This window comes from Onychomys torridus, chromosome 6 (assembly GCF_903995425.1).
Source record: "Onychomys torridus chromosome 6, mOncTor1.1, whole genome shotgun sequence".
Classification (NCBI taxonomy): Eukaryota; Metazoa; Chordata; class Mammalia; order Rodentia; family Cricetidae; genus Onychomys; species Onychomys torridus.
Window position 1 is genome coordinate 91866883 of NC_050448.1, and position 12721 is coordinate 91879603.

General features: G+C 43.1%; 1 protein-coding gene across 4 annotated transcripts in view; it reads right to left on the bottom strand.

The window, feature by feature from the left end:
• Positions 1–12721, bottom strand: part of Cdc14a (cell division cycle 14A) — a 162467-nt gene that overhangs the window by 66307 nt on the left and 83439 nt on the right. For all 4 annotated transcript variants that reach the window (XM_036191051.1, XM_036191050.1, XM_036191052.1 and 1 more), the window contains one exon: positions 10862–10924. In XM_036191051.1, coding sequence (XP_036046944.1) covers positions 10862–10924 — 63 coding nt within the window. The remainder of the gene's footprint in view (positions 1–10861; positions 10925–12721) is intronic.

The window sequence follows — 12721 nt, forward strand, 5'->3', positions numbered from 1 at the left end:
AGACATCTGTTTGGTTAAATAGTAACCCTTTTATAATCAGTCATCTGCTAGAGCAGTGAGCTAAAGTCCCTGTAGTGTATCAGCAAGATAAATTTACTCACAGTATCAACAGAATTGTGTTTGTGAACCCTCCTACCTAAAATGATAAACATTAGGTAATATCGGGCTCTATTCAGCAGCCTAGGAAAGGTTTGTAGAAAAAAACAAGATTTAGGTCTTAGATTTAAATTTGTAAGAAAGTTACAGCTTTTAAGTGACCTACTACAATATAAGATTGCTTTGGTAGTGTTCCAGAACTGTGGTCCACGCCCCTTTCACAGTCATTTCTAGAAATGCTAATGTGTCAATGACAGAATAGTTAAAACGACACACACTTCTTTTCCTAATTCAACTTCAAAGAATCTAGATCAGACAGAAACTTCAGGTACTTTCCAGCCCTACAACATGTTTCTACTAATCCAGGCCAGGCAATGGCATTGACTAGGGTGGGAAGCTGATGTAACGCTCACTGCCCACCAGACACGAGTTAGAAAAGCTGCAGATGACCTCCTACACCGCAAGAAAAACCCCGGGCAAACACGGCAGTTCTAGAATGGATGAGTTTCGATGCTCTAACACCGTACTACAGGACTCTGCAGTCCACAAAAGACTACGATTTCTCTTGAACAGCTAAGTTGCTGTTCTTAAAATGGAATTTGACTTGAAAGCACGAATTTCTACACTTGCAAGAAATGTATTTGTGTCTCTGGTGAACTACTCACAAATATTCTTTCCAGCCGAAATGTCTGGACTTTTACCATGACCATAGGTCCACAGTACAAACAGAAGTCCTGTAGGCTGATGATGAGATTCCCATTATCAGCTGTCCAGCCTAGCGTTATGTTTTCTACCATTCCGTCATGCATGTTTTCCTAGCAAACCTATGTTAAGAACTGCAACTTGGTGCTACACACAAAACACTAAAAAGGCATTATCAGTGCTTTTATTTGGGAATGACAAGTATCAATGATGATAACAGCAAATATGATGAGCTACACCCCCACTCTGCAAAGCAGGACAGCGAGTAGCTCATTTAATCCCCACAATAACCCCCGAAGAAAGCGCTGCTACCTACCATCTCCGCCCAGCCACTAAGGAACAGCTGCACTGAACTTGCTGTACACCACCCCAGAGGCACATCAGACAGAGGGTGGCAGACAGAGTGCTTTAGAAACTAAGATGACAGCTGCGATAGCTGTTTTAAAAGTCATCTTAAAGACGATTTTGCATTTCCTTCACCTCTGAAACAATGAGTTCACACCAGTCGTGCAGCTTTATGACGTAAATAGGAATGGTACCATGAAGCTGGACCTTCCATGAGCTGAAAGCATAGGCAGTATTTGACTGTGGGTTAAAGTGAAGTGTCCACGTCCTTTGGCCCTAGATGAGCATCAAACTCCAGATTACTGGTTAAGGTCTGCTTCTGAATGAGAGCGTGCTGAAAGAATGGGGTGTGTCCAGTGTGGGCTGCAGTCAAGAGAGACAGACAGTACAGAAGGCAGGCAGGCCATGGGCAAGGAGACAGATGGGAGAGAGATAGATTGTTCTACTAATCCAGGCCAGTGAGCACCCCTGCAGACTCAAACACAGGATGCAGAACTCTGCTATGCTTGCTGATGTCATTTTAACACTCCAAGATGAGGCCTGGAAACAGCAGGACACACGTTGTCATTGACAAAACACAGAAAGTGTGTTCAACTGGAAATCACGAGGTCCTATACTAGTAGGATCCCAGGGTGGGCAAAGAGAATAAAAAGATTTAAAAGGTTGAAAAAGATGACCAGAGATGGCAAGAGGAGAAACATAAGAGCCACCACTTTATAAAGTGAGGAAGGAAATGTTTTCACAATTAGAGTTTAGCCACAGAGCGGCCCAAGAAAGAAGACCAAACCTGGCCTGTTCAGTCTGGGACACTCCGATGCAGGCAGGAACATCAGGCCATAATAGTTATAGAGACCACACCTCAAATAGTTTGGAAGTTAAAAAAAAAGAACGAACATACCTACAATCCCAGCACTGGAAAGCTGAAGCAGGAGGATTGCCAGGAGTTCCAGGCCACCTGGGCTACAGTGAGACCCAGTCTCAGAAAAGCAAAAACCAAAACACAAGAAGACATGGAGAAAGTAAGTAGGGAAAGGAGAGAACAGAAATTAAAGAAATCAAACAATAATTAAGAGGAAGGAAAAACAAACAAACATGAGGTATTATTGTTTATGAGAGGGAAACCTAAGAGTTTCACAGACTTAGCCCATGTGATCTGTAACTAGCAATGAGTGTGATTAATTAGCACACGTGGAAGCCCTGGGTCCCTCCCCAGTAGCAGCTGTAGTGGCGGGGAAGGAATTTGACATCCTTAAACTTGTGGCCTTCAAGTGGTGGGATAAATACAACAGGATGGCTCCAGAAGCATGCTTCAGATAGTTCTCCTGGCCAGATCCCCATGGGAGGCGCACCTCGATAATTGCTCCAGATGGTTGAGGCCGTGCCCACACACCTGCCCTCTGAGGCCTGCTTGACCCCAGTCCGGGGGCAGGAGCACACAGTCCTGCTCACAGTCTATGAACAAGAGAATATCACAGACCAAGCAGCATTCCAGTTTGTTCTACAGAGCCACTCCCAAGCACAGCCTTGCCCCATCACACACTGACTCCTGCTGTCGACCTGAGATGGAAGACCTAACCATCTTCACTGGTTCTCACGGAATGTGCTGAAGCGAAAACTCAGGAGTCAGCATCCACTGGTTAGTATGACAGTTTCCTAGTGTAATGAAGGTCACGGTCAGCCCTGACAGACCCGAGTCATATAATAAACTACGCTGGCATTACAGACAAACCCATCTTGGGTCTATGTTGCAAATAAGTGGGTTTTGTTTGTTTGTTTGTTTGTTTGTTTTTTAAGTTATAAAGTCTTGCCACATAGATGGGTTGGTGACCAAAGAAAAGAGCATCATTTGAAAGAGTAGTCTAAAGCTGAAATAGCTCAGTTGGGAGAGACTGAAAAAGTAGTCTAACCATAGTGAATATGTTCCCTGGAAGGTTACTACAAAATCAGAATGGGTGGGTTCCTAATGAAACACCTCAGTCTAGGGAGTTTGCTGTGAGATTGTGTCTCCTAGCAATACCAGAAGCTAAACCCATGAAGTCTCACCATGACTGCCTAAACATGGGCTGTACAAGTATTATACCAATGAACACACCCAACTGGACAGAGAAAAGCCCCGAGGCTTCAACTCTACTATAGGCAACTGATGAAATCTTGGAATAGGAGAGATGGACTTCCCCGGGGAAAAGCACACCAATTGTTTGTCTGAAGCAAAATGGTCAGCCCTGAAAACATACATACAGGTAGCATCATATGGACTGAGCAGGTTATATTTAGGGACATGTGTATATACATATAGACAGATGCACACAATAACAAATAAGGACAAAAAAGAGCGTGAATGTGGAGGAGAGTGGAAAGGGTTATACGGAAGGGTTTGGAGGGAGGAAAGGGAGAAATGTTGTAATTAAATTATAATCTCAAAAATGAAATTAAAAAAACTTCCACTGAAACTAGATCACACGAGGTGCAGAGATACACTGCGCTCGGCTCACGATGCTCTCTGGCTCAGCTGTCTGACTGGTATTTCATTTCCTAAACGCCAATTGACTGCCTGTGGTTAAGGCAAATGAGACACAGTTTCTGCCCACAAGCACACAGAGTACGCAGAAGACACAAATGTGTGGACAGTTTCTAACACCTAAAAGATGAGCTACACGGGCTGGGAGTGACTTCACAGTGAGCCCCATAAACAGGGTGAGCCTCCCATCTCAACCCTCTCCACCTCCGCCAAGTGCCAGGATTCCAGACTGCACAGCGCTCAGCCCGTTTCCTGCGTAGGTTCTGGGAATCTAAAATCTGGCCTCCATGCTTGCTTGGCAAACATTTTCCGACTGAGCCATCTCCCTGCTCCTGGTGTTATTTTTTGAAAAGCAAAGTTTCCTTGTCAGAGTGACTAGAATGGAGCTGTCTGGGCAGGGGCTGGGACAAGCAAAGGCCCCAGTGGCCAACAGGTGTGATCTGTGTGCACTGGGTATTGAGCAAATAGGGTCATGTTCTCTTCCATGGTGAGCCCAGGAAGAAGCAGCAGCAGCAGCTCTGTCGTGAGGCAGACAACAGCCAGGTGTGGCTCTCACTTGCCAAGGTCAAGATGTGGCCAGACGGTCAGCAGGTAAGAGAACAAGGTCAAGTCACCAATAGCTTGACGATCTGAGAACAGTGCCCTCCTACTCACAGCCCTACTTCACAATGAAGCATTCTTTCAAAGGGGGGCGGTTTTCATTGGGGTGTGGGGAGATAACGACAGACATACAATAACAGTTCCAAGAAAGCAATCTAAGTAGTTGCTAAGGTCTGAAGTTGATCTTGAACTTTAAATTCTATCTAGTCACCTACTTAGGACCACTCTTGGAAATTACATGGGCCAAAAGCTAAGTGAGGTAATAAATGTGAACCACAACGATGAGCTCCTCCCCCACCCCCCAAAAAATGTCACCACTGAAGCTCCTTTCTCTGAATTTCCTCTTCAGCCATCCCACCCCCCGACTAAGAACAAATTACTGCTAGTGGATATCCTCCCTCTGTGTTTCCCTATGAGGTCACCTGCTCACGGAGCATTTATCAGAAATAGAATGCCTTCTGGAAAGCAGAGGGAACTACTGAATTGAGGATCTAGTTTCAAATCTTCCCTCGTGGATAGAAATTAAACACAGCTCCATAAATGGCCAATGGAGTTTAGGTCTGTTTGGTAAGAACAATTTCCTCCCAAAATAATACAGGAAAAGCTAAGTGTTGATACCCGGTGTGTATACAATTTACTAAAACCAAGGTCCTCAAAGCAGCAGGATGTACTGCACAGACTTCACCACTAGAGGGCACACTGTCCGTGTATACACAGGTACACAAGTGTCACAATGTGACTTGAACACTGGGGCTCCTTCATCTATGCATTTCGCCCTGGGACAAAAGGTCTACGTAATTTTTCTGAACTGATCCATGGCTAGATTTCAAAGGAGTGGTTGCTGTCTTAGTTCTCGGGTTCTTTGAGAATACCTTACGAGCCCTGTTGGAAAGTACCGATGTTTTGACACTGACTCGTACAGGGAGCTCGCTGATCATCACGTTGTGACTTCGGTCTGGCTGGCTGGTGAACTGTTTCTGGATATTCCTAGTATTGCTGAAGAATTCTGCCCATTTGAGCAATGTGAGTATGAGCAACAGAACAGACAGGTTGACACGGAACCTGGACAGACCATATTTGAAGACATTTTACAAGACCATGTCTGGTGCTATTTCTCAGTCCTGAAGGGAATCTGTGGGTCACATGGAAACAGCCAAATTCCTGAGGCATCTTTCTCCAGACCTCCTAAATTGGGCAATCTTGGAAGGACTCTCACATGAACAGTTAGATCAGATGAAGCAAGAAGATAAACCCTGCCTAGCTTCCCTTAGACTTCAAGCCACACTGAGGACCATGACATACATGGCCAAGCCTGTCATTCTTGTGAACTCTTCATTCTAGACACTCATAGCTACTGTATCTTAAAAAGTGAACAGACCAAATTCAGGTATAACATAGTGTAAACTGCACACTAGACTTTGAAGGCATAGTGTTTAAAAAAATATAAAATACTTCATTAATAATCTCTGTATTAACTCTATGTTAAAATATGTGGGATATACTGAATTAATTGAAATATATTACTTAAAATACTTTCACCATTTCTTTTTAGCATTTCTAAATGTGGCTACTGGAACATTTAAAATATTTCTATCACAGGTGGCATGCTTTAGATTCCTGAGTGAAAGTACACAAACTTTGAGGAACGGGCATGGATTCATCGTTAGACCTGAAACAAGTACTTATGCTCTGCTGACCCACCATCTGTATTCATAAGTAGTGTTCTGATCATAAAAACCTCCTTTCAAGGGCTAAGGAGATAACTCAGCAGTTAGGGCATCTGCCATGCAAGTGTGAGGACCAGCATTGGATTCCCAGACACCCACATAAATGTCTGGTGGGCATGGCAGCTTACCTGTCATCCTAGCCTCCAAAGGCAGAGATGGAATTCATAGAACAGGCTGGCTAATAAGAGCAGACATATTGATGAATTCTGAATGTGACTGAGACCAACTCTTCCTTAATGAATAAGGTAGAAGAATGATAGATGATTTATCAACCTTGGACCTCCATATGCACACACATGTATATCCACCCTACATACACAAACACATATATCCACATACATGCAATACCATGCATATGCATACAAGCATACCACACACAAACATAAAAATGGGGGAAGAACTCTTTAATATCACAGAGCTGTGGGCTCATTGACTTTAGGTTTTTTGGTGGTTGGTGATTAATTGGTTTTATTTGAGACAGGGTGCTATGGATATTGATCTGTATAAATAAAATGCTGATTGGCCAGTAGCCAAGCAGGAAGTATAGGCAGGACAAGGAGAGAGGAGAATTCTGGGAAGTGGAAGGTGAAGGCGGAGAGACACTGCCAGCCACTGCCATGACAAGGAAGATGTAAGGTAATGGTAAGCCAGGAGCCACGTGACTAACAGAAATGGGTTAATTTAAGATAGAAGAAGTAGGGGGCTGGAGAGATAGCTCAGAGGTTAAGAGCACTGACTGCTCTTCCAGAGGTCCTGAGTTCAATTCCCAGCACCCACATGGTGGCTCACAGCCATCTGTAATGAGATCTGACGCTCTCTTCTGTGTGCATAATAAATAAATAAATCTTTAAAAAAAAAAAAAAAAAAAGGATAGAAGAAGTAGATAACAAGCAGCCTGCCACGGCCATACAGTTTGTAAACAATGTAAGTTTCTGTGTGTTTACTTGGTTGGGTCTGAGCCACTGTGGGCCTGGTGGGTGAGAGAGATTTGTCCTGACTATGGGCCAGGCAGGAAAACTCTAACTACAACAGGGTCTCAGTAACCCAGGCTAGTCTCGAATCCATGACAATCCTCCTGCCTCAGTTTCCCAAGTGCCTGGCCTTCTCAAGCCATATTACATATTAAATGTAGTCTAGCAAGCAAGTGTCTATGACTAAGAGCAATCAAATGACAGCTCATGCTGGCAAGGGTGTCGAGCAAGAATACTCCTCCACTGCTCATTTTTTGTGCAGCCATTATGGAAATCAATATGGCAGCTCCTGAGGAGGATGGGAGTTGATCTACCTCAAGAGCCAGCTACACTACTTTTGAACATGTACCCAAGAACACTTCATCCTACTACAATTACATCTGGTCAAGCATGTTCATTGCTGCTCCATTCATAACAGCCAGCAATTGGAAACAATCTAGATGTCCTTCAACAACTGGATAAAGAAAATGTGGTATATTTACACAATAGAGTGTTATTCAGCTGTTAAAAAATGAAATCATAAAATTCACAGATAAACCAGAAAAAAAAATCATCCTGAGTGAGGCAACCCAGACTCAGAAAGGCAAATATGTTATACATTTATTTATATGTGGATTTAGCAATTAAGTCAATAATAGCCATGCTATAACCCATAGAACCACAAAGATTAGGTATAGAGGGCTAGGCAGTGATGGCACAAGCCTTTAATCCCAGCACTTGGGAGAGAGAGGCAGGTGGCTCTCTGTGAGTTCAAGGCCAGCCTGGTCTACAACAAAGTGAGTTCCAGAACAGCCAGAGCTGTTAATCAAAGAAACCATCTTGGGGCTGGGAAGGTGGGGAGAGATCAGGTCTAGAGTAAGGGACTGGATGACAGATAGATCTCCCTGGGAAAGAGAAATGGAATAGTTATGGGTGGGCGGTGTGGGGACTGGAACAGAAGGATCAAGTAGGGAGGGAGTCATAAGGGGGACAAGCAAGGGAATATGGGAAGATACAGCTACATCTAAGGGCCGTGTGAGGGGTAGCGTGGAAACATAATACAGAAGATGCTTCCTAAAACATATCCACATATGAAGACAGTCTAAATGGAGTCACCAAACAATGGAGGAGAGAGAGCTCCAACTGGACATCTCTTGTCACCAACTGAAGCTTCTAAACCAGGACTGGGTTACATCTGATTGAGTTGTTGGCCAAAGTGGGTCCCATGGGATGCTCAAACAACCCACACTGTTGCCAAGATAAACTGACAGCAAGGCCCCAGTGCTGAAGACAACAGCTACACAACTCACTGAGCTTGGAGAAGTCTAGTCAGTGCCTACCCAGAGCTTCGACCCCATGCTAGCATCTTTGGTACAGGAAGATACTCTGCATGCTATCCGGGAGACATGGAAACACCATCCCAACCAGAAACCTTTTGATCTGCAATGGTGACCTGCCTGCAAGATGTGCTAATGCAACTGTGGCACACATCTGTGGGAGCAACCAACCACTGTCTGATTTCATTTAAGATCCACTTCACAAGATAGAACCCATACCTGGCACTGCTTGGGTGATTAAGAACCTGAGACTAGCCAGGCGGTGGTGGTGCCACACGCCTTTAATCCCAGCACTTGGGAGGCAGAGCCAGGCGGATTTCTGTGAGTTCAAGGCCAGCCTAGGCTACCAAGTGAGTTCCAGGAAAGGTACAAAGCTACACAGAGAAACACTGTCTCGAAAAACCAAAAAAAATAAAATAAAAAATAAATTATAGAAGGAACTCCAAAAAGAGAAGTATAGGTCAATTCACTTTTAAAATGACTACATAAGTGAAATATATGCTTGAAACAGTCTTGTCCATTATAAATGCACTGCCCAAAGCCGGGCGTTGGTCGCGCACGCCTTTAATCCCAGCACTTGGGAGGTAGCCAGGCAGATCTCTGTGAGTTCGAGGCCAGCCTGTGCTACCAAGTGAGCTCCAAGAAAGGCGCAAAGCTACATAGAGACACCCTGTCTCAAAAAAAAAAAAAAAAAAAAAAAAAAAAAAAAAAAATTGCACTGCCCTTTATTTCTAGTTTTCTGGGGTTTCTTTCCTTCCTTCCTTCCTTCCTTCCTTTCTCCCTCCCTCCCTTCCTTCCTTCTTTTCTGTTTTTCTTTCTTTCTAAAGTGAAAAGATTCTTCTGCCAGTACCAAAAACACCACACACACACACACACACACACACACACACACACACACACACATTTGAATAAAAGTCTCAAATTTTAACAAATTATACTAAACTTTGATAGACATAGATGTTTCTGAACTTAAGGATTTCTATACAAGAACATAGAATACGTTTTCCCATTAAGCCATGTCCCATCTACAGGGAATTTGCAGCCCAGTAAGGAAGTTAAGGTTGTGTGTAAACGGCCTTGATGTAAGAGAAACAGGCAGAAGTTGTGAAAGGTGGGACTAAGGGGACAGGATTCCAGAAGAGAGCTCTGGTCTCCACAGACTCTGCACACACATGACATGAAGAGGAGGAGGTTAGAAAGACGGAGAACTGCACAGCCAGGGCGGAGACATTCGAGAAACGGCAAACAGGCAGCTCGGAGGGACTGGAACAGGACTGAGTCCACCAAGGAAAGGCAGTGAGGCTCCAGAGGCAGCCAGGGCTTGGCAGAGCTGAGAGTGGGACATTCATGTCACTTCAGGGCCAAGAACAAGACAAGGTGGAGCGCTGTTTTAAGATCATCCCGCTGGGCTTGTGGAAGAAGCCTGAGAAGGGACCAGTGCTCAGGTAGAGGGCAGCTTTAACAGTCCAGGGGGAAGAGTTCTGACCCAGGGCAAAGGAATTGCAGGAGAGGGTGAGATGAGTTGGAATGCATCCTCTGGGACCAGCCATGGGAACGCAACCCTCACAAGACTGCGATGGGGTGGAAGGGGGCGGGGGGGGGGGGGGGGGGGGGATTCTAGTCTTGAGCCTGAGTGAACAGCAGGATGATGCCCTTCCATTAGCACAGATGAATGGATCAAAAGACCAAGTTTGAAAGAAAGATGAACAGTTTATCTTCAAACACAGGGCACATTCTACACACAAGCAAGATATTCAAACAGACATGCTCTGGACACCAGCCCAAACTAGGAAGTCTACTTCACATGCTAGGAAGAGAAATGTAATAGATGGTTCTGGAAAAACCCAACTGATGAGCTACGCTCAGGCCATGTTGGTCTTCCTCACATCCCACAGGCTCCTCAGCTCACAGAAAACGTTAACTGATTCTGGACCTCTCCTCACCCTACTCATCCTTGGCACCACTGTATGGCACCCCCAGAATAGGCAAGCATCCCTAAACACTACGCATCACTGAGCAGGCAGAGTTCACGATGGTGCCCTGGGGGAAAGAACAGAGTTCACGATAGTGCCATGGGGGAAAGAGCAGCCAAGTGTTAGAACTGAGTGCATGCAATGGTATTTCAAAATCAAATGCATAACACTGTAAGTATTACAAAAACCTAATTTTGCCTTAAATGAGACCTTACTTTTAATGTAAAGGTAATTTAGAATTTCACTACCAAACTACATTTCAAAATTACCTATCTAAAGGAACAAAGAGATTGTCAATAGAGTTTGACAAGAGAATGAATATATAGGTAGGTAGATAGGCAGGTAGGTAGAGTATAGATAGGTAGATAGGCAGGTAGGTAAATGGATGATAGATTAGATAGATAGATAGATAGATAGATAGATAGATAGATAGATAGATAGAGATGAGTGCTTCTCTAAATTAAAATTTGATGACTCCATAATAACCAAAGCTGACCACTATTTTTTTAAAAAATGATAAATGGTTTTTATTTAAAAGGTAATAGTGTTAGATTTTTTAAAATATTTAACCAACATGAAATTATATTCCACAAAAAAAACTAAGTGTACAAACCTCATAATGTTCATATTCATCCACATCAAATGTCTCGAAGTCAAAAAATCCATGCTGTAATCCCTAAAAGTAGAAGCGAATTAGTTTTCTGCACACAACACTAGTGAAATTCTACTCATCATCTCTGGGATGTCTAAGCACAAAATGGTCCCACTAACCTCAATGCAAGAGCCTCAGACTTAAGCTTTTTACCATACCTCCAGGGTCCCTTAGGACACCAAAACTAAACACTCTAGGAAACATGAAAATGTGCCTCCAAAAGGTGCTTCTTTTCCAATTTATGTCAGTCCTGTATGCAAAACTAATACCATATATCAAATGGAACATACTAGAAAAGCTATAGCCAAATCTATAGACTTAGGACAGAATATATGACAGTAATCAACTTCTCATCCAAGAGCGAAATCAGTTCTTCTTAGAAACACTTACCTTCCCTCTATCAGAAAGTAATATTTATGGAAAAAGGCACTTTTACTTAAAGCCCTAAATTCCTAAAGCTCTACTTTGGAGGTATTTGTTTTCTAGTGATAGTTTGGGCTAATGTATGCATATACCATCTGTTCTTATAATTTAAAAGAAAGAATGGACCTTTTTTTAAAAAAGAAATATTTCATACTTTTTTTAAGCAGTGACAAAACTCTTTTAAATTAGCTAGCTTGTTTATAACTAAAATTTTCAGGAACATAGAAGTCTTTTGTTTTATATAAACCAGGAAACTATAGAGATAACAGCCGAATATAAAGCCACGGGTACATTTAAAAGTTACATGATCAAGTCGTTAAAAATAGACAAAGAAGCCAGTAAGCCAAGTGGCAGTACATGGAGACGAGTATGCATTGCAAAATGTGGAACTCGGACCTTCTAAACCAGAAACACCGAGAGTGCTTATAAAATAGGCTCCTGGGTCCCTTCTCTGGGACCAGGGCACAAGTTCAGCTTCTTCAAGTTATTTATTTATTTAGACAGTCTCACATAGCCTAGGCTGGCCTTGAACTGACAGAGGATGACGTTAAAATACTGATCATCCTGCCTCCCACTTCTGAATGCTGGGACCACAGGTATGCAGCACCAGAACCAATACATGTGGTGCTGGGGATTGAACTCCCCTAGACAGGCATGCTACCAGATGAGCTGCATCCCCAGGCTCAGGACACACACCCTATTAATTCCAAAGAAAGTCCAACCATCCACTTCCCCTTTATCTTGAAACTATGTGGTTGTCCCTGCTTGTTCATACCACAAGTTGTTAAGATAGTGGCAATACATCAGTCTGAAAGATACCCTCCCTTAAAAGGCAGTTTTTGACATGCTTTCCTGATGGTTCTTTGTTTGTTTGTTTATTTGTTTGTTTTTCGAGACAGGGTTTCTCTGCATCGTTTTGGTGCCTGTCCTAGAACTCACTCTGTAGACCAGGCTGGCTTTGAACTCATAAAGATCCGCCTGGCTCTGCCTCCTGAGTGCTGGGATTAAAGGCGTGTGCCACCACCGCCCGGCTCCTGATGTTTTTATATATACTAAATTCTGGCAACAATAACCAGCTGAATAATTCCTACAAAATAAATGGGACACATTCTATAAATTATTATTACTTCAACTTTCAAAAAGCTAGTTAGGCAAAAGAAAAAAATTAGGCAGGAAATGCATTTAATCCTCTGTGAATTCAAGACCAGCCTGGTATACATAGCAAGTTCCAGGCCAGCCAAGACTACAACGAGAGGCAGACTCTATCTCAAAAATAATATTTATTAATTAATCAAGTTAAAATAAATAACTAACTAGTTCATCCATACACACTATTAATTCCTGAGAAAACTCAACAATATACTGTTTTGCCTTTGTCTTTAAACTATGTGTTTCCCT